The 25,102-nt window shown below is 42.4% G+C and overlaps 1 protein-coding gene and 1 long non-coding RNA gene across 2 annotated transcripts in view; one reads left to right on the forward strand and one right to left on the reverse strand.

The window, feature by feature from the left end:
• WDR26 (WD repeat domain 26) overlaps nt 1-6,807 on the reverse strand; it is a 31,946-nt gene extending 25,139 nt beyond the window's left edge. Inside the window, exons 1-3 of the mRNA XM_042051886.1 lie at nt 5,974-6,807; nt 4,387-4,486; nt 4,213-4,269 (exon numbers count right to left, since the gene is read on the reverse strand). Coding sequence (XP_041907820.1) covers nt 4,213-4,269; nt 4,387-4,486; nt 5,974-6,332 — 516 coding nt within the window. The 5' untranslated portion in view covers nt 6,333-6,807. The remainder of the gene's footprint in view (nt 1-4,212; nt 4,270-4,386; nt 4,487-5,973) is intronic.
• A 221-nt stretch (nt 6,808-7,028) lies between these two features.
• LOC121675891 overlaps nt 7,029-25,102 on the forward strand; it is a 32,181-nt gene continuing 14,107 nt past the window's right edge. The window contains exons 1-3 of the long non-coding RNA XR_006020267.1: nt 7,029-7,218; nt 8,523-8,649; nt 9,650-9,819. This is a non-coding gene — a long non-coding RNA (uncharacterized LOC121675891). The remainder of the gene's footprint in view (nt 7,219-8,522; nt 8,650-9,649; nt 9,820-25,102) is intronic.

Raw genomic sequence — 25,102 nt, forward strand, 5'->3', positions numbered from 1 at the left:
CATGAACTTCCTCAAGGCAAAAGTCACCCTCCAGTAATATCACATTGCAGGTCATTTTTCAACATTGGGACAACTCACTGTCTCCTAATTCTCATTTTTGCGCAGTCAGTGACTTTGCTAACAAATAGCTTTCTCTCAACTCCTTTATGCCCTCCTAATAGTATTTCTAATTTCTTCCAACACCACCTTCTATGACATCCAAGACCATTTTGGGTACATCATCTCTTTTACAGCCCAAACAACCTCTTCTAGAAGGAAAGAGAACTGTTTATAATATTGACAGCTGTAAAGTAAAAGCAGAAACTCCACTGTTTAAGTAGCTTATTCTTTCTCCATATTCTTTAGCTGCCTTACAAAGAAGGGAAATCAAAATTATCATAATCGAAACCAAAGTAACACAAGTGCCTGTGATTTGTTATCATCTCAGTGTTTGCAAAGGAAATTCAACATCATTACACTCATTACTGTTTAACAATTTAAAATTCAGACACCATCACTGCTTAGCTTATAGCCAAGATTCCTCACCCTGAAGAACCTCTGGAAAAGTCCAATCCAAGTCTCAGCACTGCAGTCTGGCTGGTTTTGTTCAGTTATTACTACCTCATCCTGTCTGTCACCTCTATAGAAAGGATGAGGATAAAGTGCATTACTTTGTTGTTTCTACAAGCTATTATTTAAGTGTAAATTGAACTCAGAATACCCTGGGGCAAAACTAAGAGTTAACAGATTTACAGTGTTTTGTTTCTTTTAGTGTATGCACTATTAGCATTTTTCTTTCTTCAAGCTATAGCCTTCGATTACTAATAAGAATGCTTAGTACTGTACTCCTTCCTTGTCTTCATTGTTAGTAGGAAAGCCCCTTCCAGAATCTTAAATTCTAGGACATCTGGCACGTCCCGTAACTCACCAGCACTACGTAACCAAAGGTGAAAACCTCAGCAAACAGAACTGTGGAAGGAACAGCACAAACATACTACCACAGACAAGAAATTGGGTCATTCTGATCAGTAACTGCAACTAGCAGTAAACCTTCAGAAGTTTTATGAGCAAAATGCAAAATAGCCTAAGTTTAGGTTTAGATTTTGGTGTTATTTTCAACCTGCGTAAATTAACAAGCTCCACAACGGTTTTATTAATGTACTAGGAGTTCAAAGTAAGTAAACATTGCTGAAACAACTGTTCTTTGAATAGGTAACTAAAATACATGGTGAAATTATCAGCAGATGTTTCAAAACAAACTCAACACAGGAGCTGTCTACTTACAGCCTGCAGAACTAAGACCTCAGTTTTCTTTATCCTGTAGTCTTTTACTTTGATAGTTTGTAGAACACTGATGAAAGCACTTAAAAACAATCTAAAACTTAAATACCCTGATATGTAAAGGGCAAAAAAAAATTTGCTCTACAGAATTCAGCAAGGAATTTAATGAGGCTTCAACCATACCAAGTCCTGCCACACAGCGAGTAATTAACTCCAATAGGGAACTGCCCTTAATGCTGGTAGCAAGAGGGACACCACGCAGGCAGGTGGAGCACTTCACCCAAATTATAATATTTGACTCACTTTTTAGATTGTATTGCCTGCTGCATGCTGTATACTTCCAGAATAAGTAAAGAGAACAGTTTGAAGGTATTTTCTAGATGACTGTAGAGGAAAAATCTCCAAGTTTCTTCTTAGGTTCAAGTAAGTACCCAAGACAGATGCCATCATATGCTTGAGTAGCCCCAAAGTATGCAAAACCTCAGGCGGGCTTGAAGTTAGTGTTTTCTAACTGTTACTCAAGGAAAAAAGATCATTGATTCAATTATAAAGTTTTCCTAGAGATTCTCTAAGACAGCTGTATCTTACATGCTGGAAAAGTTAACATGACTAATCACATATTGTACAGCACTCAGTTGTGTTGACACAAACAGAAATCGCAAACTCTCCTGGGTGCTGCCACACCCTCCTCCCCCCATATCAACACACTGCATCAAAGCTTTAAAAATTGAGATTAGCCATTTCATATTTAGATTTTTCACCTGTAGAACTTAAAGCACTTTGCAGAAATCAGGAAATTAAACATAAGTAGAATTTTTAAAATACATATGCATCTCCCTTCACTGACCAGACATTTCAAAAGAAGCTATGTATCCTGGTTATTTTGTCCAGGTCATATTAACTATAAGAAAAAAAACCCAACAAACCCACTCAAACCACAAACCAAAAACAAACCACAAAACACACACCCTACTTAGTTAAATACACTGTGTCATCTAAATTTTTAGGTACCCATTCTTCTTGTATGCACACATTTTTAAAACATCTAGTCACACAGTGTGAGTCACAAGTCAGGAAACTCAAAATCCAATTTTCTATTTTTAAAGAGTTACCTGCAGCAGCACCTTGTTTGGACTTTTCCAGATCAAGACATTTATCAGCTTCATTAGCTCTGACTTTACTGCAGTTGGGAATACCTACAGAGCATAAAGCATCCCTCCTTACCTGTAATGATCTTTCTCTAGCTTCCCAGCTGCTGGCAACACTAATGCCCACCCAGAACCTCAACCATGTGCACAAAAGCTGGACAGAGAGAGACAAGGAGACTGTGTGCACACGATGGAACACCCACAAACTCTCAATTTATCCTTGCAAATAATGCTGTCTTACTAACATACACATGTAAGACATTCAAAACTGTTACCTGTTTTAAATTATATCGAGTTTATATAAAGGAGATCAACTTTAAAAAGAAAGCAGTTAATATTGGTTCAGGTAAAGTTCAGTCTAAACCAAGTATTTTTCCTGAACCAAGCTTTATGGAACCAGTTAAGACATCAACATTAGAGAATGCTCTCAGAGCCCTTCTGAACAACAAAAGGAAAACATTTTTCTCAAACTGAGTTCTCCAAGAAGTACAATGTTGATAACTCAATTAAACCTCTCACCTCACTGACATGCAAAACACTTTAATACTACAGACAAACTTCCTAACTTCAGAAGTCAGAAACATGAGAAAATTTGTTTCAAACTACCATTAATAGTCCCATATAGCAGTTCCATATTTTCAGTCTGCACAAACTTTTGAAAGCTGCATACAATATTCTAAACTCCTTCAAGTCTTTGACAAAAGAGAAAGTGAACTACTGTCCTAATTAAGAGGTGCTAAGCTTTGACCAAATTAATAGGACCAAATGTAAACTTCTATCAAGTACCCTCTGATGTTTTGTTAAACATCTCTTTTTCCTACTTCACTTCCTGTTCTCTCTTTCTCTCCCTCCCCCACCAGACAGGAAATTGTCTTGACAACAAATGAATCAGCTAGAAGTGGAACTAAGCAGCCATCAGCTGATTCCTCATTGTTTACAGTCACAGACACTTCAAAAAGCCTTGCTACTGTTTGTTTCCTAAGTGACCATAGCTGTTCTAACTTCATCTCATTAAAATAAATGTTTAAACACAACAGAACAAGCTCTTTGAAGAGCCAAGTAATGATTTTCATCTTGAGATACAAAAATCAAAACAAGAAACACTTTACTCAAAGCAACTGAAATCATAACAATACGTATTGTAGCTGTCAAGTCACAGGATCCACCAACCTTCTATTTCTAGGTTTATCTTTTTTTTTTTTTTTTTTTTAAAAAAAAAAGCCACCCAAAGAGAAAAAGCTCTAAATAAAATCCCAAACAGCAATACAAATGCATTTGCTCTTTAAAAGCCATCTGGAAAAGCAACAGTATTGTTCATGGTCTATAGCAGCCTCTATATTCTTGTAATGTGCTATTACAATGCCAACTCCACATTAGTATTACTGCATTTTATTTCTGAACTTCTCTTCCCCTCAAGAAAACCTAACTCCTATAAACACAGAGATTGTGAGAAATATTTCAAGGTTGAAATTAGTATTCAACAGAGGCAGTTTCTACAGAAACTGACCTATTTTAGGACTGTGACAGGATTTATATTTTATCAGTTAGGTATGTTTAATAGGGTTTTAACATTCAGTACACCAAATCTTAGCCTCAACACTTTTGGGCTGCCTATCTCACATTCTACAACAGAATAAAAAAAAAGTTCAGATTAGTATGACATTTGAGATAGCATGCAAGCAGCTTAAAGTAAACAAAAAAAGAGAAAACAAGAACTATGGACAACCAACTCCATAGTGAAAGATTACATCACTACAATTAGTCCAACTACACAGCTCTGAAAGAGTTCAAGTGTGCCTCTTACCACAATTGCATGCGGAGAATGCACTAAGGCCTTAAGTTCATTCAGGTCGTTCTCAGCCTGCAGAAATCGGCATAAGAAAAAAAAAAAGTATATAAGGAGGGTGAATTTTGAATTCTCTCATAGATACTATAAATTTCAACAGTGGTTAATACAGTCCTATAAGCCCTACGTTACCTTATCCCATTCTCCTTCCATGACATGATTGCGGAATTTGGTAGCTGAAGGATGTTCTAAACGACATCCTGACTCTTGCATGAGGAGATCAACAGTCTGGCTGCAGGAGAGATACAGTGTAAAAAAACCCGACCAGTTTCACCCTCGCAAATACACCGCCTGCTATGATAACAGTTTACCATACCTTAAAGTAACTTTAATAAAACAAGAATACTATGACCAGATTCAGATGCTTGTTCAAGATTATCTCAGTTGCCTGAGACATGTAAAAAGCTACCTCTACCTAAAGCAAGTTGTCAAGGAGCTTGAAAGCTTCGCTGAAGTACCATAAAGTATGTGACTTACCAGCCACCACAAACAGCCATCCCTGCACAGAAGATAAACTTCATGAAGGAAGACACAGTCTAGAAAGCTGTTAGCTACTGGCTGCCATCCCCTGCCCCCTCCCTACCTCCCCCCTAAGAGAGCAAGGAGAGCTACAACATCTGGCACAGGCCTAATTTTTTCTTCTTCATCACTTCTTAAAAGACTAGCTCCTTAAAAAAAATAAACAAACTCAGGAACCTGTAGCCCTCCCCCTTTTATACTAAAAATAGCTTATTTACTGTGGTGTCGTCTATGAATAGTCACGAGTTGTCTGCTGCTGTAAACTTGCCTCTTGTGTCAGAGGCAATTTATTTTATGGAATATGTTCTTTACAGCTGACCCATTCTGCAGCGTTTTGAAGACTTCTTTTGTGGTAGCTACATAAGCACTTTGCAAAACTTCTCTAGCCTCCTTCCAAAATTATGACATGCTGGCTAGCTTTAGCTTTACTCACAAAGTGTTATGATTAAATACTTAAGACTTCCCCATTCCACTGGGAAATTATTTTCTCTATTCTAAGAAAGGGCCAACATACTAATATCTTGTTTACGAGTAAGATTATTAGCAAAAACACGTGTCCAGCACAAATCTAGAGAGGCCTTCACCATTTAGAGGGCCAAAGGTTTCCAGAGGGAAACCAAACAGCCTGCTTAAGTGGCAGTTTACTTTGTGTCGCTTCCTCCGAGCTGACAAGCCAAATCTTGGAGCTCATCTGCGAAAAGCCGCCCCCCCCACGCCCAGCTGCGGGCTCCATTATGTTTACCAGATAACTTCTCCCCCACTGACACATTTGTATTGATCTACCCTTATCGGTGTGCAACTCGACTTCCATATTGCCATTCCTGGCAGGGGAAGCTCCTGTCCTGTCCCTTGGCTAGACACCGGCACAAGCTTGGAAAACACAGCTCCGGCTCCATTTTTTCCGGGAGCGGGCCTGCCCCACCGCTCTGCCTCGCACCCGGGCACTGCTCTCCCCTCGCTGGACGCCACTGGGCTGCGACGGGGCAGTTTTGACCACCAACCCCCTCCCCCCGCCGGGGGTCCCTTCCTCTACTCTCCTCCCCGCTCCGGACTGCCCATCCTCCACGGGGACCCCGCGCCGGACCCTCCCCGGCGGGGCTGCCCCAGCCCCGGGGGGACCCTCCGGTCAGGGCACCGCAGGAAGGGAAGGAAGGCGCCTCCCCCCGGCCCCGCTGCCCCTCGCCCACCGCGGCCACTTACTTGAGCCCCAGCCCGTGGAGGTGCTGCCCGATCAGCCGGATCACGTCCTCGTCGGACTGCGAGAGCCGCTTCTTCTTCTTCAGGGCGCTGCCGCCGCCGCCGCCCCCCAGCTCGGCGGCGGCCGGGCCGGGCCCCCCGGCGGCGGGCACCCCGTTGTTGACGCCGAGCCCGCCGGGGCTGCCGCCGCCGGGGCCGCCGCTGTTGGCCGAGGGCAGCAGCCCGTTGGCGTGGGCCAGCTGGTCACCGGCGGCCGTGCCCGCCGAGGCCTCGCCGTTCTGGGCACCCAGGCAGCCCAGCTCCGGGCCCTGCGGCGGCGGCTGCTGCTGCTGCTGGCCCCCTCCCGCCCCGTTGGCCTGCATGGCGCTGCTGGCGATGCCGCCGCTGCTGCTGCTGCCTCTGAGCGGGGCGGCGGCGGGGGCGAGCCCGGCGGGCAGCGAGGGGGACTGGGACGAGGTGAGGCCTGCTCTGGCCGCGGAAGCCCCGGGCTCTCCTGCTCCCTCCACCGCCGCCGCCGGGGAGGCCCGGGCTTTTTTCCGCGGGGGCGGGGAGGCTCCGCCGGTGTCCGAGTCGGAGGAGGAGGAAGCGGAGGCCAGAGTTTCCTCGCCGAGAGCGGCCGTGGTGGGAAGCCGGGGGGGCGAGGAGGGGGAGGCGGCGGGGGCGAGGGGAGGCGGAGCGGGGCCCTGCGCCCGCCGGGGGTCCCGGAGGCAGCGCCGCCGCCCGCTCGGGGCTCCCTCTGGCGATGGCGGCCGCCGCTGCCCTGAGCCCCCGCCCGGCAGCCCCAGGCGCCCGGCCCGCTCCGCTCGCTGCCCGCCGGGTTTGTCTCCTCTCAGCCCAGCTGCACCTAATGGAGTCCGGGCCGGGACGTCACAGGAAATTCCTGCACTGCCCCCTACACACACTTCCGCCGCCCGGGGCCGCGGTGGGCACGGCCCCACGGCTGCCGGGGGGCGGTGGCGGGGCGGCCCCCGGGGGGGACGGGGACGCCCCAACGGCACCGCCCGGGTCGCCGCCCGCCCGTGCGGGGTCCCGCGGCGGCTGCGGGGGTCGGGGGCGTCGTGCCCGAGGGGGTCCCGGGGGTCCCGGGCATGTGCCCGCTGTGTGCCCGCGCCCGGCAGCGCTGGGGCGGGAGAGGGGCGAGGGTGGTCGTGCACGAGGTGCGGTGGGCGCCCGCTGCCCCGACGTGTCCCGGTGGGACCGGCCGTCCCTGTGACACCGTGGAGGTGACCGGCTAATTTCCGGCCTCAGGTAGTTCCCTGATGCAATTTGGACAAGGAGAATTGGGTGCAAACTGAAAGAGGGGAAAATCAGGTTGGGTGTGTGGAAGAAGCTCTTCTATGTGAGAGTGGTGAGACAGCGGAACAGGTTGCCCAGGGAGGTTTGGATGTCCCAACCCTGGTGGTGTTCAAAGCCAGGTTGGATGGGGCTTTGAGCGACCTGGTCTAGTGGAAGGTGTCCCAGCCCATGGCAGGGGTGTTTGGAATGGGGTGGTCTTTAAGGTCCCTTCCAGCCCTGATTCTATGATTCTGTGTTTGGGTTTTTTTAAAAAAGGAAAATGCTTAATGAAGTCGCATCCTGGTGTTGCCCAGGTTGGTTACTGGAAGGTTTCCGACCTGCTGATGGTCTTGTCTTTTGTAGGCACTGCATGCGTTGGCACGGAAAAAGAAGGGAAATGGCAGTTTTGCTGTAGATCTTACAGGAATGCTGAGTGTTGGGGTACATGAGTCAGGACAGGCTGCCAGAAGATAGTGGGAATTTTAAGGGTCCCAGTCTCTGCGCTGTGGTTTCTCCCTGCTAACCCTCCTGTGTGATGGAAGGTAAACTCAAATCCTGAGCCAAGTCTCTGGTCAAAAGACATGAGATGAGTGAACTCTTGGTCTTTAAAAATAGCATCTTGAAATAATATGTTTTATGTTATTTGGTTTAGAGCCTAGAATTTTTATCTTTGGTATGCTCAAACTTTTCTCCAAAACCCAAAGGGAAATAACAAAACTTTTTTCCTTATTGAAAGCTGAGGTTAATATCTAATTATCTTCCCCTTCAGAAGCTGAAGTTTTAGGGGTACTGACTTAGGTTAAACTAGCAAGTTTGAAAAACAGTGCTTTGTTTTGAGCGGAACTTTGAAAAAGTCCAGCTGAGGGAAACCACAGGCCCAAGACCAGTGGAGAATTCCATGAAGAGACAAAATGCATGAAAGGAGTGAAACCAGAGAAGGAGATGAGACCTCACGGAGGCCTGGCCAGCTGAAGTAGATACCTTGGCCCTGTTTAGAGGCTGCAGAAGATACTTGGCTGATAACAGCCAAAGCACTCTTATGCCAGAGGGAGAGGTTGGAAAGAGCTTTGTCCCTGACCTCTGCCCAGGTGTGGCTGTAGGGTTAAATTTAACATTGGTCTCCCAGAGAGGGGAATGTTGATTTTATGTTCTTTAGCTCACCAATTGCTGCTGCAGAACACAAGGCTTGTATTTTAGGCACTTCACTGCTGTATATACTCTCATTTCCATTGTTCTGTGTTTTCGGCATTCTTGAGTTCTTTCTTGGTCCTCCCCAGATGCCATCACCGAATCTGTAATTCAAAGGCTTGGGTAAAGATGACAGGAACAGTACAGAGAGCAGTGCGGACCCTGTGAAGGCACCTGAAAGTGAACTTTAAAGATCAAGACTAGGTTTTCAGGAAGGTAAAGTTTCTCATCATTCTTTCCTGCCCTCTGCCTCAGTGTCCGGGGTGGGGTTTGGTAAAAACCCCTTTGCACCTTCTACTCCTCTTGTCCTTTGTCACTTACAGCTTTCCTAGTCATAGAGATGGTTTTTACTTCTCCTAGGCTTTCCCTAGTCACCAGGAGGGGATCCTGGGAGACAGGTCTGGGGCTGGCACAGTCACAGGAAAAAGAGAATTGTGAAAGCGGTAATGGCACCATGCTCTGTCAGTTTTTCATCAGCTAAGCCCTGATTTGGATCTGATTCTATTCTGCACCCAGATGAGAGAGGGCAGATTTAATAATCCAAATAAAGTGCGCAGCTTTTTGAACAATTAGAGAATCAACTGGTAAATACAAAACCCGTCTCACTTGTGACAGATGACTCTATTGTAATAACAGAAGAAGGAGTTCATCATATTCAGGCATCTTCAAAGTTTCCCAAAAGTAGAGAATTAATGCAACAATTCAGCTATAAAAAATAACAAACTTATAAACACCCAGAAGAGAAATTTTGAAGAGAAATTTTGGCAACCTTAAATTCAGTTGTAGTATCAGCCATGTTACTGAAGCAGAAGTGTAATGTATAACTGTGCAGAATATGTAGAAATCTGACTATATTGTAATAGATCCACATCTTTAATAGAAAAAATGTTGGAGAAATACTTCTCATTTATTGTGATAGTTTAGAAAACTGAAGAGACCAATCACTCCCTGTTAAAAACAACCAATGAAATTACCCATGTAGAATATTTTGAACAAGTGGTATCTCTTAAATGTAAGAAACCTGTCTTGGGATATTCTAGACTAAATACAAATGCTTGAAAAGCAAGAAACACTTCCATTTTCTAGGTCTGGGAAGTCAAGTAAGAAAAAATAACCCTTGAAGTTATCATTTATGAGCTGACTAGAACTAATAAACTTTGGCTAATTTAGCTCTTTTTTTTTTTTTTAACTTTTTTCCCCCTCCATTTTGTTTTAGAGGAGGATGGAGCACATATTCCAGATCTGAATAATAGGAAGGAAATCTTGTTAAGGGCCTGGGTTATTTGATAATAACCATGTGAGGCTGCTTCGGCAGAGCTGTAATACTACAAAATATTAGAGAAGATCCTCGAGAGATGGATTAGCAGTCAAAGCTGCATGATGAAGGTAATTAATTGTTTGATTCTCTATCAGGTGTGTATACATTCCCTTTTCTTCTGCACCAAATTTGAGGTTACTGGAAACAAACCAACTAACAACAAAGAACAAAGAAAGAATAATTTAGAACAATGGCATTTTCCACAGTACCAGCTAAATAAATGCTTGAACAGGCACCTGGATATGCTTGCAACTTCCAAAAAATTAGATAAGGATGAAAGATAAGCACCTTCCTTAAACAGCATTTCTAGAAATCATTCAGCAGATAGTAAGCAAATTACACTGGTCTGAGATTCCGTCACTTCATGTAGAGGAGGATGGTCAGTATTTTAGTAGAGGAGTGGAATATGGAAAGCCTGCTGCAGAACTGGGTGATTGAGCTGACCATACAAGTCAAGGAAAAAGAAAAGACCTCTTTCATCTTGGACTTCCAAAAAAACCCTTCCACATCTCCTAAGCTTCTGTGGGCTGGTATCAGGGTTTGGGCTCCCACCCCATGACATTTAGAAGACTGCAGGTGATTGAACAAAGGCTAATATTACAAGTTCAGTTGTGTCTGACCCAGTGTCACTGACTTTGGGCTTAGGGAGCAAGGGGAAAGCAGAGTATGTCATTTAAGCTTGTCATTATTAGGGCTTTTGGTAAACTTCCTCAATAACTGGGTAGATGTGGGGGGGGTGGGCAGACTGTGTGTGTGAAAAACTGTCTGTACCATCAGGCTTGAAGGGTAGTGTCTCATTGGTTTAAGTCTTCACTGATGCCCTGTTAGGAGGGGTCAGGGATCAATACTGGAGCAAGTCTTGTTTGACAAGTTCACCGTGCAGGGGGTGGTACAGAGTGCACCCTCAGCAAGTTTTCAGCTGATCCCCTTGCCAAGCTGGGGAGATCAGTTGATACACAGGAAGCCACAGCTGCCAGTCAGAGCAGGCTTGCCAAGCTGCAGGAGAAGGCTGGTGAGAACCTTGTGTTGGTCAACAGAGACAAGGGCAAAGTCCCGAATGTGGGACAGACTATCCTCATAGGACGCTACAGGCTGAGAACCAGCTGGCTTGGAAGTAGCCCAGCAGAAAGGGGCCTGACCATCCTGGTGGACAAAAGAAGTTCCTCATGGGATTTCAACATCTGCAGGGCTGCCTTATCCATATACTCAGCAGGTACGAGCTCTGTGTGCAGCACTGGTGAGGCCACACTGGATACACAGGGTCCAGTTTGGGAACAGCCAGTTCAGCAGAGGCTGCTGAGGTGGTAGGGGCTGGAGCACGTGCTGTGTGAGGAAGTGGGTCCAGCCACACCAGGATCTAATTACAATGTGCACCTTCCCAGAGGGATTTACAGGGAAGATGGCACGAGGCTTCTCTCTGAGATGGTCACCAACAGCATAAGAGACAAAAGTGAGAAGCTGCACCCAGAGATATTCCAATGGTGTATAAGAAAACAAAAGTTCAAAGTGAGAGTGATCATAGAACACTTTCCCTGAGTGGCTATGGATTCTCCATCCTTGGAGAAAAAACTAGACAGAAAAAGGCTTTGAGTAACCTAGTTTATCCTTGAAGATAGCTGTGGAGGGAGTGGGACGTTGAACCAGTGACCTACAGAGTATCTTGCCCAACTTTGATTTTTCTGTGATTATACATTCTACAAGACTATCCTTGTGTTACGGGGGGAACAGTATTGGTGACTTGATAATTGTCATGTCTCAGGGGTTACTGATATTGTGTCCCAAAGCTTCAGTACAGTCATGTTGCTTTGTAGCTGAGCTTGCATAGTGAGGATCAGGGCAGTAGTGCTATTGTTGCAACCTAATTAAATATTAGGTAATAACACAGTGTCTTCTGTCCACCAAATTCATGTGCATACACTGATGTTGACCTCTGCGCTCTCCTGGGTAAGCACAGCGTGGTGTGGTCACAAAAATAAATGTCAGAAGGTGCTGAGGATCCCACGTGGTACAGAACGTCCTGTTTAGTACAGGGGCTGTCATATTAATACATGGTCAGTGCAATTTCCCATAGGAAGAGCATACATGGCATGGTTTTCCCTGTATTTCTGTTGCCATAGGTGTCTTTCTGGATGTGCAGGACACCATGTATTGGGAGAACTCGGACCTCCCTGTAAGGACAGATAAAACATGCGTGTGCAAGGGGTGTGATGCCAGATTGGTACTTACTGTGCAACTTCTCTGAGCAAGACAATATTGCGTATGCTGTCAATCTGACATGTCAGACTTGCTTGCGTGCAGGATTTATCTGTCTGGGACTATGCTAGATGTCACCTTGCAAAATCTGTCTGTGTATATTGTGATTTATCAGGCATTTTCAGATATTTGATAAATTATGTGTAGCCAGGATTTGGAAGGAGTAGGCCACCATGTCAGTGCTTCAATGGACTTGCAATGGGCAGAATAACAGCGTGCTTGGATTTTTCTTTATTTTTCCCCACATCTTAATAGGTGTAAATGTTCACTCTAACACTTAGGAAATCCCCTTCTGACCACTGTGCAGCAGGAGCTGGCAGGTATTCCACAGAAAAGCCAGTCACTGATTTTGTTCCATGAAGGTTTCCAAGCTTGTTGTTTTGTGTGGTCTGTGTTCCTTAATGTCAGCGTGTCAATTTCATGTCCAGGTCTCAGATGGGTTATCGGTGTTTGTATGTGAGATTAGATTTGTCCTTCTATTGTTGCAGTTATTTTACTTTTCCTACTTGAGGGCTGCTCCCCTGCCTTTTGCTTCTTGCTGGCTCTCAAGGCAGTTGTTATTTCAGGCTTGTTAATTGTGTCTGCCAATTCCCACATAGCTCCTAGAGCCTAACCCTGAGTAGGGTAACACACCACTTTCTATTGCCTCTCCTTGGAACTAGGACCTATCTCTCCCAGAATGACATGTACACTTGGCCTTTCTCTAGGCAACTTCAGTGAGCTCTCACACCTGGAGCTAAACATTCAAGACCAGGTGTGTAGACTGTAGTATCTCATATCCACTCTGGAATGGGCAGAGAGGGGAAATTATTACGTAATCACCAGAAGATTACATCTAAACATTAAGCTTGTGAATAGCTCCTTGGTGCTCTGGGATTACTTACTAATTTTTTCCCCTTCTTAATCAGGAATATATGGTTTTTCAAGTCCATGTTTAAAAAAGCAAGTGAACCAGACCCTCCTTACTTTGGGCAAGAGATTAAAGGCTAGTGTCACAAGAATGTCATTGTACTACTATTTAAGTGCCCCTTATTTTAAGGGAAACCATTAGTTTTTCTTGTAACTGTACCTTTACTTAAAATACAGCTTTCCATACAAGCTTCTTCATCCTTGTTGGTGCATGATATTTACATCAGAAATAAAGAGCCACAAAATTAGAGAAAAGATTCCTTTGTGTGTCTCCATACATTTATATAGTAAAAAGTCTTCACCACTTCGTCTAATTTGTTTTCTGGTGCATCCACTCCAGCACTTACTCTCAGACTTAAGACCTCATGAAGTTTCAAATAGCTACTCTGATAAAGAACCCAAGACACCACCGCTAATCCAGCACAAGAATACTTTTTCTGCATGCTTGAAAAAGGGTGTTGTTCCAGAACTAGACTGGTCTGAGATGCAGGAGTGGGAAAGAGCATTGCACAGTATTGAAGACTGATCACTCAGGCTTTCAGAAGGACACTCATGCAAGACACAAGCTCTGAGGCTAATATCAGGCAGTAAGATGTTAAACCCATGTGATCCAATGACTTTTAAACATTACATTTTGATTTCCAGAAGAGTTTCTTCAGATCCTTTTCCAAAGGCTCCTAGTATCAGAGAGTTCAGGTTTTTTGTCTTTGACTAATATATTTGGGTCTTTTGTACTAAACCAACCTGATTTCTCAAATTGAAAGTGTAACATTCACCAAATTTTCTATAATACTTGGGGTGGGGGGTTGAAGAGGGTACGATCTGTGGAATATAGGCAGGCACAGTTTTTTAGTGAGATGTGTTTGGAGCAACTAATACACCTTATTCAAATCTTTGCTTCATAAATAACATAATAATTTCAAATACATGCAGATTAAACCTTTATGCTTTTGTGGCTTTTCTCTTAAAGAAGAGTGCCAGGAGGGTTTCTGAAGCGTGGTGTGGTAGCTAGGATTTACTGACATTCATTTGGCTGCATTACTCATCACCAGTTGGACTAATGGGCAGGACACCCTAGATACTGTCATTCCTATTTTTATCCATCAGGACAAGATGATACAATAGACACAATTACATCTGTAGAATTTTCGAGGTAGTTCCTCATTTTCTATAAATACCAACACCTTCTTTGTAAGTAACTCCAATTTAATAACACTTCTTCAGAGCTCCACGTCTGAGAGAGGAGTGTGTCCTGCTGAATACTGTCAGTGCTGGGAGGCATGGTGGGAAGTAGTTCCAGCTGGAAGGAGGAAAGGGGAGTTTTGTAAAATTAGGATCAAAGGTTCTGTCTCTTAAATATTTCAGTGCATGCACAGACATACTTCTGTGGGCAGTACTGTTTACTGCGTTTTCACAGTTGGAACCTGGTTTTATGAATTAAAACAAATCTGTCACCTCAGAGTAACTAATTATATTGCACACTGTGGCCTCTCAAAACCTCACAATGCATCCTGAAATGAGCTCAAGCTTTCAGTCCTAAAAGACAAAGACTCCCCTCCCTGAAGCTAAAAGAATACCCATGTGTTGTTAGGAGTCCCCTGCCAAAGATGTGTGGTGCCAAAGGCACAGCTGAACAGAACTAATTTCATTTTGCCAGGAGCATTGACACAAATGCAAAGTAGGTAGCTTGATAAATCTGCTCTGGTGTTATTATTATAACAACAGCGTTAGCAGGAAAACCTTGATAGAACTTTCTTTTTGAAAAACATAGTTCATGGGGTTAATCCAGGCTGACTTTGTACACCTCTAAGTTAAGCAGTTGGCCCAAGCTATTTTTCTAGGCTTCCTCTGGAGAGGTGGAGGCATCCACAAAGGTGATTCATCCCAGATCCTTATCATAGGATGGGATGTGTGGCTTTCTGGTGTCTTGCAGTGACACTGCAGGAGCCTAGCCCAGCTACGTTAGAGTACATCAGTAACTCGTAGATGAGAAGAGTTAAAAGAGGTGAATTCTGGCCTACATTCTTCCACTGTGATTGCAAATTTGGAAATTCAAACAGTGTCATATTAGGTGAGGGATGCCAATGTGCCACGGACAGCCACAGTGAGCTGTGGCAGTCAACACTTACTCCCATGTCACTGGGAGGCCAGCCTGTGGCTCATGGATTGCGGAGCTGTACCATCACATCCCTTCTTGGTGATCTGTCATCATCTCTCCTCAAGGGTCATCATGGTTCCTAACACTCAGCTGTGGGATGCTCAGGCCAGTATTGACAGGTCACCTGAAGAAGCAGAAGGTCTCCAAGGACGTTACCAGGGAGGATCTTGAGGATGACCTTTGGGGATCTCTGAGGGTCTAGACCTACCACATCTTATCTTGAAGCTGCTCCCAGAGCTCTCCATCCTCTTGATTCTTAAGGGTATGTGTCTTGTGGCTCTTGGGCCTAACTGGAGCCTATGTGCAGTTCATTAGATAGTAAAGGGTAGTCACCAATGCTTAATTAGTTTTGTTACTTTAAAAATATGCACACTATTAAAATTATTATAGAAATATTATCAGAGGAACAAAAAGCAAAGTGAAAGCTTAAAAACCTTTACTGATTAAATGCAGTAAGCATTCTGTGTATACAAAACTGACAGCAGTGTCTATTCCCACAATCTCTCATCTTTTGTAAAAATAAAGAAGAAATACAGGTATCCCATGTTGAAAATAAAGCCTTTTCAACAAAACTCTGAAATAGGCACTTTAGTTCACTAAACCCGTTCATTTTTCATATTAATTTTTATATTTTATAAGGTCAATTACCCCATAACACATACTTGCATGCCTTCTTCAACAATATTTTGATAGCATTATTTCAACACTGAGAAGAGACTTAGGATTATCTATTTCATTGTTAAAAAAGTTTGACCATGCATATATCCTAAAATGTGTGGTATGAACACGTTATGACTTCACTGAAATCTTACGAGTTACTTGGTGCTAAAACATCCTTAACCTGTCTTCTACACAGAACTAATATATTACTCAACATCTTACTTTTATAACATATTAAATATTTGTGTTTTATCAATATTGTTAACAAAATATTAATAAGGTTAATAAAGCATATTACAAATGTTATGTGAAAAATAAGACTATGCTACTTCACATACGTTCTAAAGTTTGTCATAGGAATAGCAGTTCTAGCTATGCCTTTCAACACCTTTAATGGTTTTTATCATTTTACCTATATAACATGAATACCTATAAGCATTAATTTAAATTGTAAATAATTTAATGTATGGAACAGATATTTGGTGTGGATTTTTTCAACTACAGATACTGTGAAGACAGTAAATTGAGGCAGATTCAGATTGTCAACAACTGCTTCCATGACTTGGCTTTTGAAACAAGTCTCGATGAATAATATTGCATAGTTATTGCCCTATCAAGCATTTTCAAAACATAATTTAAATAATACTTTTTTTTAATGAAACCTTCCAGAATGCTCAACCTGCTGAATTTTACATTGGACCTTTGTATTCCTTAGGGAGTAACACTAATGATGTTTCAAAAGGGAGCATTTTCAGGGGCAAGGCAATATAAAGCTGCTGAGATAGGGAATTTTTGCTGCTTGGATAAACATAATCGAAAATAGATAGTAAAGTAGAAATCATGTCTTCTGTGGTGTTCAACCTGTGCTGATTTATGCTTTTTGTTTCTTGATCAGTGGATATATATCAGTCTTGTCATTTCTAAAGATGTTTTCATTAAGGGTTTTCAAGCTCAACTATCATTTTTATTTGTCGTTACATTGGATTTCTCTTCGTACAGATCAGGCTGAAAATTTTTCTTTCAGTTTTTTCAAAGGTTTTCATAGGGAGGAAAGAGGATTGGATTGTTCTGAGTGACACTGGCATGCAAATAAATAACACTGAAACTTGGAAGAGTGTTAATTAAAAATTATTATAACCTGACTGACCTGACTTGGCATCATGGTATCTCGCCAAACTGGCTCTTTATTCTTACGCGTGTCTGATTTGTGTTTGTGGTGTGAGGCTAACGAGCTGATGGAATTGTTTGGCCTAATCCTGCTCTCTTTACACCACAGAAGTTTATGTGAGGAAGAGCAAGAAATATCAGAATGAGGTTCACTGGGTATGACTCATGGTGATTAACCCAAGTAATACTTGGTATAGATTGCTATTTTAATAAGTTCAGGTAGATGACATATTGGGCCTGTTGTTTGTTTACCTAAATGAGATTTACATTGTTTTAAGACTAGCTTACACCTGTGTGTAAGGTCTACTGGCTTCAGTGCACATTTTTTGTGATCTTACCTGTGTGGGGCAACATAGGGTCCACTGAAACAAATGAAAATGTGTTTAATAATCTAATTAATCAACAGCAATGTAACACTCAATTTGCTGTGACTTTTGATCACGTTGCCGTCGTTTTAGCTCTGCAAATGAAGAGCAATTTGGGTGGCTGTGAACAAGGAGGACTGGAATCTGACTTAGAGAGGTCCCTTAGTTAAAAGAGAAGCAGATCTTATCTTAACATCCATATGTGCTACATAGACATCAAAAGGCTGTTTCTTAAAGTCTTTGAAGTGAGATGGGTCTAACAATTGTCCTGTTCCTCATTCCCATTCCCAGAGGGACACTGGACTGTGGGCTGGGGCTATGGAAGATGCAGCCCGCCTTCCCAGCTGGCTGCTGTGCTCATTATCCGGGGTGGAGCAGCCTGGTGACACACCTCTCCAGCATCTTGTTTTGGAGTTACTTGGTAGGAGTGCTGCACTGAGCTGTGCAGCCATATCCTGCATTTAACTATAGGGTTTCATGAGTAATAAGTCAGGGAGTTCAACCGAAGTTATTCAGAATATGTAGCACAGGTGATGCAATTACCGAACACACGCCGTGGGACCCCACTCTGTGGCCAGTTCTGTATTCAGTAATTGTCAGTGTGGTTTGACATGTGAGCAGCACATTCTCAATAGGATTTATCTCGCTCTCCTTTTTTTGCATCTCCTTGTTTTCATAATTTTTTGTAATATTTCATGAAGAATTCCTGGAGGTTATTTTCTCTATTTCCTGAGTTATGTGGTAGTAGCCACAATCTGACATTATATTACATTGCATTATATACAGTGCATAAATGCAATGCCTTTAATATCCTTGTGCCAGTAATCCCAACAGGCCCAGGCAAAGTGAGCCCTACTTTTGGAGATACTTAGTTTGAATTTATGTCTGTCCATGCCCCAGCAAGCTTACAGTTTAGAAAGAGGAGGCAAAATGGAAAGGTGACATAGAACAGTTGAATAGGGGGATTCCCCTGTAGGTTTATTCTTAACATTGGCATCAGTCTTTCAAACTATTGGAAGGGAAATTATTGCTGAGAAGTGATGGGAATGGGAAAGACAAATAGTGGCACAGTAGTGTGAAGGGGAAGGGCAGAAAGAATGAATTTGACTCAGAGAAGCTTTTGGTGACTGACTTCATAGAAATAATACAATAGAAAGTGGAGAAAAAGTCCATGGTCAAATCACATGAGGAGTCAGTCCAAAATTTCCAAATAGGTCGCTGATGTTTGCTGGCAGCTTTCAACTTCAGCTGGAAGAAAAGAGCCTCTTTTCTCCACAAACCAGAATTAATCTGTAATGCTTTTCTCCTCCAACTCAAGTGACTTGTGTTAAGAGGGCAGCTTTCAGACAAGGACTTTGGAACAAGTCCTGTTTGGGTACAGTGGAAGATTTCCAGCTGTATTTTAAAGCACCATTCACCTCTTGTGTCTGAACTGTTAATTTGCAGTGGGGTCACTCCCAGCTTCCACTACTGCTAGGACATTAATGGTCTAAATAACTGCACCTGCTATGTTAATGAAAGTGTGCATTAAAGCTCAAGTAATTTAGAAAATTTTGTATTGTGTTTGGGTGCCAAGAAGGACAGAAAGGTACAAGTGGCAAGAAGTTGGTCAAAAGAAATACGGATTTCAGATGACTTGCTGTATTATTGCCAGAGTGTTAGCAGTGCTGCTAATGCTTTCAGTATTTTACTGACTGTATTCAGCTTTGTAGTTGAATGTGTTGCAGAGTGGGAGGGTTTTTTGACTAAGAGAAGGAATTGGAATAATGTTTATTTTTTAAAAAGTCCTTCCTATTATTTTGCTGGCAGGTTTTTAAGATTGTGAGATTTGTTTATAACCAATCTGTAGCAAAAAAAATAGGTCATTAGGCATCTTTGGATCAAAAAATCACAGGAAAACAGGACTGGAAAGGACTTTGAGCAATACATTCCTTGCTCCAGTCTGCAAACCTGTATACCAATATGATTCCTGATAAATGTTTGTCTAACCTGTTTTTGAAATCCTTTGCAGCCTCCTCAAGCAATCTATTCTAGTCCTTATTATGCCTACTGTTAAAAGAAGCCATTTCTAATGTCTAATCTAAAACTCCCACCTGCAGTTCACACCCATTACTTCTTATCGTGCCATGCTGGGCATGAAGAACAGCTTAATTCTCTTCCTCTCTGCATCCATCTTTTATGTATTAGATAATGCTTGCATTCTCCTGCATGTGCCTTTTTCTGTGCATCTGGACTTGGATGAATATAGGTTAAAGGAAAAAGAAAAAAGAAAAAAAGATCACATTTCTGGCTGAGACAGTCATTTTAGCTGATCAGGCAGCAAGTGGCTGAAATGGAGGAGTTAGAAAATGCTGGGCAGGGCAGGGCGATTTGCTCAAGGCGATCTGAGGCCCTAAACATAGTGCATGAGAGAGAGGTTGGTGCCTGCCATGTGTTACACATCTCTCATGACAGTGCCTGTTTGGCATTTCTGTCTCACCTGCCCATGTCTCAGCCTGCATCTCTCACTCGCCGCCTGAACTGTGGCCAGGAACCGTAGGTGCTTCTGTGGAGCCTGATTTTCAGGGATTAAGTTAGTTCTCTGCTTCCATTTTTAGTTGTCTCTATTTTTGAACTTAGAGATGGGTAAGAAAAAGTAGGGAATGAGAAATGTGGCAGCTGGTAACTGACCCACGCTCCTTAATTCAGCCTTCAAATGTCATACTCCAAGATACAGGAGATATCCATGGAATACCTTCCTCCTTCTTTCTTCACATCTTACAGGTCCTGGCAAAGAGCCCCAAAACCCTGTTTCCAGAATTATCCCAAACATGAATCCCTGGCTGCTCTTAGCATTTGCTCCAGATCAGTATCCCTTAGCATGTGTACTACAGAGGCTTCCCAAGTATCCTGCAGACATTCCTAGGCACTTAGGAGCACCAGTCCTTGGCTGTCCACTCTGTCTTCTCCCAAGTGTCCCAGCCATGCCAGCCTTTCCTCATGGATCATTTGGATCACGTATATGGTGACACAGTCCCTATAATTGCAAGTGGTTTACTTGGTGCTGCCTACGCTTTGGATGCCCAGAGCAGCTCTCCAGTACTCTGGGTGTAAGGCACACATGTGGGTGGGTGAAATAGTCATCTCATGGGGATTTTGTGGGGTGGACATGCTTTGTCCCTTTGGAGCTGACAACTGAACAAAGACATGGAGCAGTTCATATGATTTAAAGATGTTGTTTGCAAACCTGAATAGTCACTGGGGTCACATTTTCTTTTCTGTGATGAAACGTACTTTTTTCATTAAGAAAACTCATGTTCTTCTGCTAGTTGTGTGATTCTGAGAGCTGGGACCTGAAGCATAAGGCTATAGTGCTGTTTGTACTGCCAAAATATTAGATTTTCTTTGAGTGAATGGGATTCTTATGGAGAGGAAATAATTGTTTCTCATGTCACCTAATTTTTGGAAGAGAAAGCCTATGGAAATTTTTCCTCAAGTCCACGAAGTCTAGAATTACCTCATTCCACTCCAGCAGTGAACTTTACAAATATGCAGTATGACAGAATCGTACCTGTAGGTTAAGTTTGAAATATATATCTCCATTTTGCTACATTTTCTAAAAGAACACCATTTGTATTAACTCTGATTTTTTTTATTGAGGAAGCCATTTCCTCTTCTTGGAAGGGGAGTGGATATTAATATTACAGGTATAGGAATTGGTATTATCTGTGATGATATGAATCCCTATAATGAACCTGGAAAAGTCCCCCAAGCTTTTTCTGTTGATAACTGTGACACCCAGTGGTTATTTAAAGAAGTATAAAAATGTAGTACAGTAGGATTGCAGTGAACCTAAAGGCTGCACAAAATACTGAGGTTTACACAATAAATGTGTGCTTTTAGAGTAGTACTCTTTCCCTTGGTAGGGTGTACAAATAGTAAAACTAAGCTATTTTAGGAGATGTGAGGCTTTATTCCATTAAGCTTATGTTTTGCCATATGTAAAACACACACACACACACATATATTTATGTATTTACTTGTACAAAGCTTTTTAATGCGTTGTGAGGCTGAGGTTATAACTCTGGTGAAACAGTGACAAAAAGTAGCTATGAAGTATGAAATGGCTTTTAATTCTTGCTGGCGAGAGGCTGGCTCAGAAGAAGTCTGGAAGATAAAGGAACCTTGTTTCCTCTCCTTTGTTTGCCACTGACTCATTGTGTGGCTTAGAACAAATTGCTTGTGTGCATGGCTGGTAAGTGCTTTGGTCAGTCTGTTCATAAAGGTGCAAGGTGTAATTAGTAACAATCTAGGTGGCATTCACCTCTGACTGTTTATGCCAGAGTCAAGAATGATTAAATTATATGCTGTGCATAATGCCTCATATTTATATTCCAAAGCATAATATTACTTTATGAGCTGTGTTTTATTACAGAGCTCTGAATATGGATTTACTCCCATATACCTGGTAAATGAGAAATTAAACTTTATTGTTTAGGGATCACTGACCATTAAATATTTACTCTTGGTTGCATGTTTAAAATAAAGGAATGCCATCAAAATTCAGAATATCTAATTGCAGTGGACCAAGCAGCAGCTGCCCATTATAAATATATTACTATATCTATTGTTTGGGGATGTCTCAGGGAACAACTGAAGCTTTTTCTTACAGGTAAGAAGAGTTACACAGCTGAAGGAGCAATGTCAGAAGGCAACCACTTATAAGCCTGGAGATTAGACAGAGCTGCAAAGTCACTTGCTGCCTAAGGCCCTATCTTGGCTGCATTAGCTGTGGTTATACTGCGTGCCTCAGCAGTGCTCTTCAGCTCCCTGAGTGTGTGCCTTGTCTTCATCCAGAACTGGGGTGACATCTGTATTCGCACCCTTTATTCATATCTACCCTACCCAGTTTTCATGCAGGGAAACTGCAGCCAGAAAGGGAGAAATGAGACATTCTGACAAATCCAGCTGTATAGGGTGAGGAGAGAACCAAGACACACACAAACACAAACGGAAAGGCTGTGCTACAGCATCACTTTGCAAGAACATCAATATTACCTATTTCACACTATTTAAAAATTGTTATGATCATCAGTATTTCATATTTAATAGGATCACATGAAATACTGCATTGTCATAAAATCCTTAAATGCTGAATTCAGGATAAAATTACCTTAAAATAACTGCACATGTTGGAGCTAAAGTTGTTCATCATGAGAGAAAAACCAGGTTTTGGATGTTATTACTTGGAATTCTGTACATTTAGTAGTCCTTGTTTCACACCTGCTGCCCCAATCTTTACAAGGACACAAAGAGATGGAAACAGAAGAGTGAAAATGAAGTAATGCTTGATAAAGTGCACTCTTTACTCTGCTGTGAACAGATTGTCACCTGTTGTTACTAACTGCAGGATGAAGAGTGTTTTTGTATTCCAGGTTCTGATAAGAACAAATGTATGTGATAAAATGTTGTTCTAACATAAGAATATATACTGGTACTTACTGATATAGTACCATATGTATACACTTGGCTCAATTCTGGTTTAGTCTCCAGAAGGAGATGGTGAACAGATCTTTTGCTCTTTAACCCAACCCTGAAATATGGATATGCAGAAATTTGGTTTTGCATGGTGTCCCTCCACTGTTTATTCTATATTCAAATGACTTGAATTCTGGCTCTGGGTCATTGATGCCAACTCTTGGTTTGGTTTTTTTGAATTATATGTAGCTCATTTCAATCCTTCCACTGCTTTGGTTGGTTGGTTGTGTTGGGGTTTAGCCTTAAGAAGTTTTATTTTATTCCTCAAACACTGGACAAATCCTGTTAGAAACCAGTTTGTCTTCTGCTTTGTTTACAGCATATTTTGCTAGCCAGCAAAACAAAGCCTAGGGCAATTTGCCATCCTATTCTAGACAGGATGTCCAACAAGTGGAGTAAGTGCAAAGTCTTTTGTTTACACTGTGAGCTGAGTTTGGAGTTTTTTACTTCCCTGTTCTGGATTCTTTATTCTTATCTTGTGAGGAGAAAGCTACAACTCACAGTGTGCAAACCTGCATTTTTAGGTAAAAGAAAATCCAGATACGTGGTAGGTGGAAGAAATGTGTCCCAATACTTGGATTACAGGAAAAAGAGTATGCTGAGAGAAGAAAGAAGTCTGACATGTATATTGATATTTACCTTAGTTTCTGTGTTGGGAAGAGCATACTTGAAAGACATGAGTAGGGATGTGTTTTATCCCTTCCCACACTCTGAGGCTTGCCATGCCCTGGAAGAGAGTCTCCTAGTAATTGTTATTAATTGCTATGATGCAGCACCGCAGTGGCTCATACGTGTCTCTGGTGTCTCACTGAAATGGAATGTTTCAGATACAGACATGAATATCATAAAAGACACTTTTCCCAATAAAGCTACACCCCTGCTGATTAGCCAGTGCCCTGAGGTCTTGTGATAATAAGACCTAACTTAAACCTCCACACTCACCCCTCTGCACACCTCCCTCCTGTGTCAAAGCAGCTCTTCCAGCACTCACATTCATTTCAATAGTTAAAAATTGGCTCCTTGCTCTCAAGAGTATCGAGGTCTGGTTCTTTGCAAGTGGTGGCTGCTAGACATGCACATAAATTTCGTAATTTCAAGGAGAAAAACAAGGAGAAAAAGAAGAGAGCTTAGGAGTGGAAAAAGAGCAAGGAGGTGGCTGCAGGAGCACCCCCACAGCCTGGTAGCAGGGTGAGCCACAGTGGTCTGTCAGGAGATCAAAACAAGTGGATCCACCCTCATAATCTTCTTGCACAACCCCTGACATAGCTGTGTGTGGCTGTGTTTCACCCTGAAAAGAGGTGAATAGAGGACAGACCACTGACTTAAACAACACTTAGAGGAGATAGAAGTGAATTTTTAGACAGTCCCTGCAGCCAGTTCACTGAGTAAAATGATGACTATAAAGGATGTAGTAAGCAAGTTGATTTTGTATCAGGGTGCAACTAATTTAATAGTTACCAGACAAAACTCCTGTCTTCTGGTATTTTGAATTCTGAGGTATGAAAATAAAATGTGTGAAGTAAAACCCAGGATTTCTAGATGGTAGGAGTGATCAAGATTTTATTAAGGATGTTTGTTTAAATACTGCTACAGCAGATGTAATACAGATCATACCATCTCACTAAGTCACAGGAGTTCAAGAGTTGAAAGTGGCCATTTAAAACTTATATGTATAAATAAGTGTCAGAGAACTGAATAAATTCTTTTCTCTTGAAGTTGAAAAACCTTCTCAGGCACTAAAAATGACAGAAATTTCATCTTATTCACTAGTAAGCCTTTCCAGAGCAGTCAGTGACTCATAGATTCAATGTCAGTCCTAAAAGCCTTCCAAAACAAGGAGAATATGAAATGATGAAGCATCCTCTGCTGCACATCTGCTTGAAGTACAGCATAATGCTGTTTTAGCACCCGTGATTTCAGGAATAAAGGCACCAGTCTCAAGTCACTGAACACCACTGTTGTGGCAAGACAGGACTGTCCCTTCTCTGTGGAGTTTTTTGTTTGGTTGGCGCTTTTTTTGTTTGTTTTTTTGTTGTTGTTGTTTTTGTTTTGGTTTGGTTTGGGTTTTGCTTTTGGTTTTTGTTTGTTTGTTTGTTCAAGCACAGATAGCCAAGGGAGGAAATAACTGACTGACTGATTACTTGTGACTATTAGAATGAAGGGCCCTTTAAAGAAATGTCTTTGAGCTTAAGCAGACAAAGTTATCACTTGTTAGCCTGTTGATTTGCAGTAGGAAATCACTTAAATAGATATTCTTCCTGGAAAAGTCCTGTCTGCTGCTTTGCTGAGGCTGAGATGGAGCACTGTGCTTTGCTTCTTCAT

This window comes from Corvus kubaryi, unplaced genomic scaffold (genome assembly GCF_017639235.1).
Source record: "Corvus kubaryi isolate FWS band 111438036 unplaced genomic scaffold, C.kubaryi_AGA036_p1.0 76, whole genome shotgun sequence".
Lineage (NCBI taxonomy): Eukaryota > Metazoa > Chordata > Aves > Passeriformes > Corvidae > Corvus > Corvus kubaryi.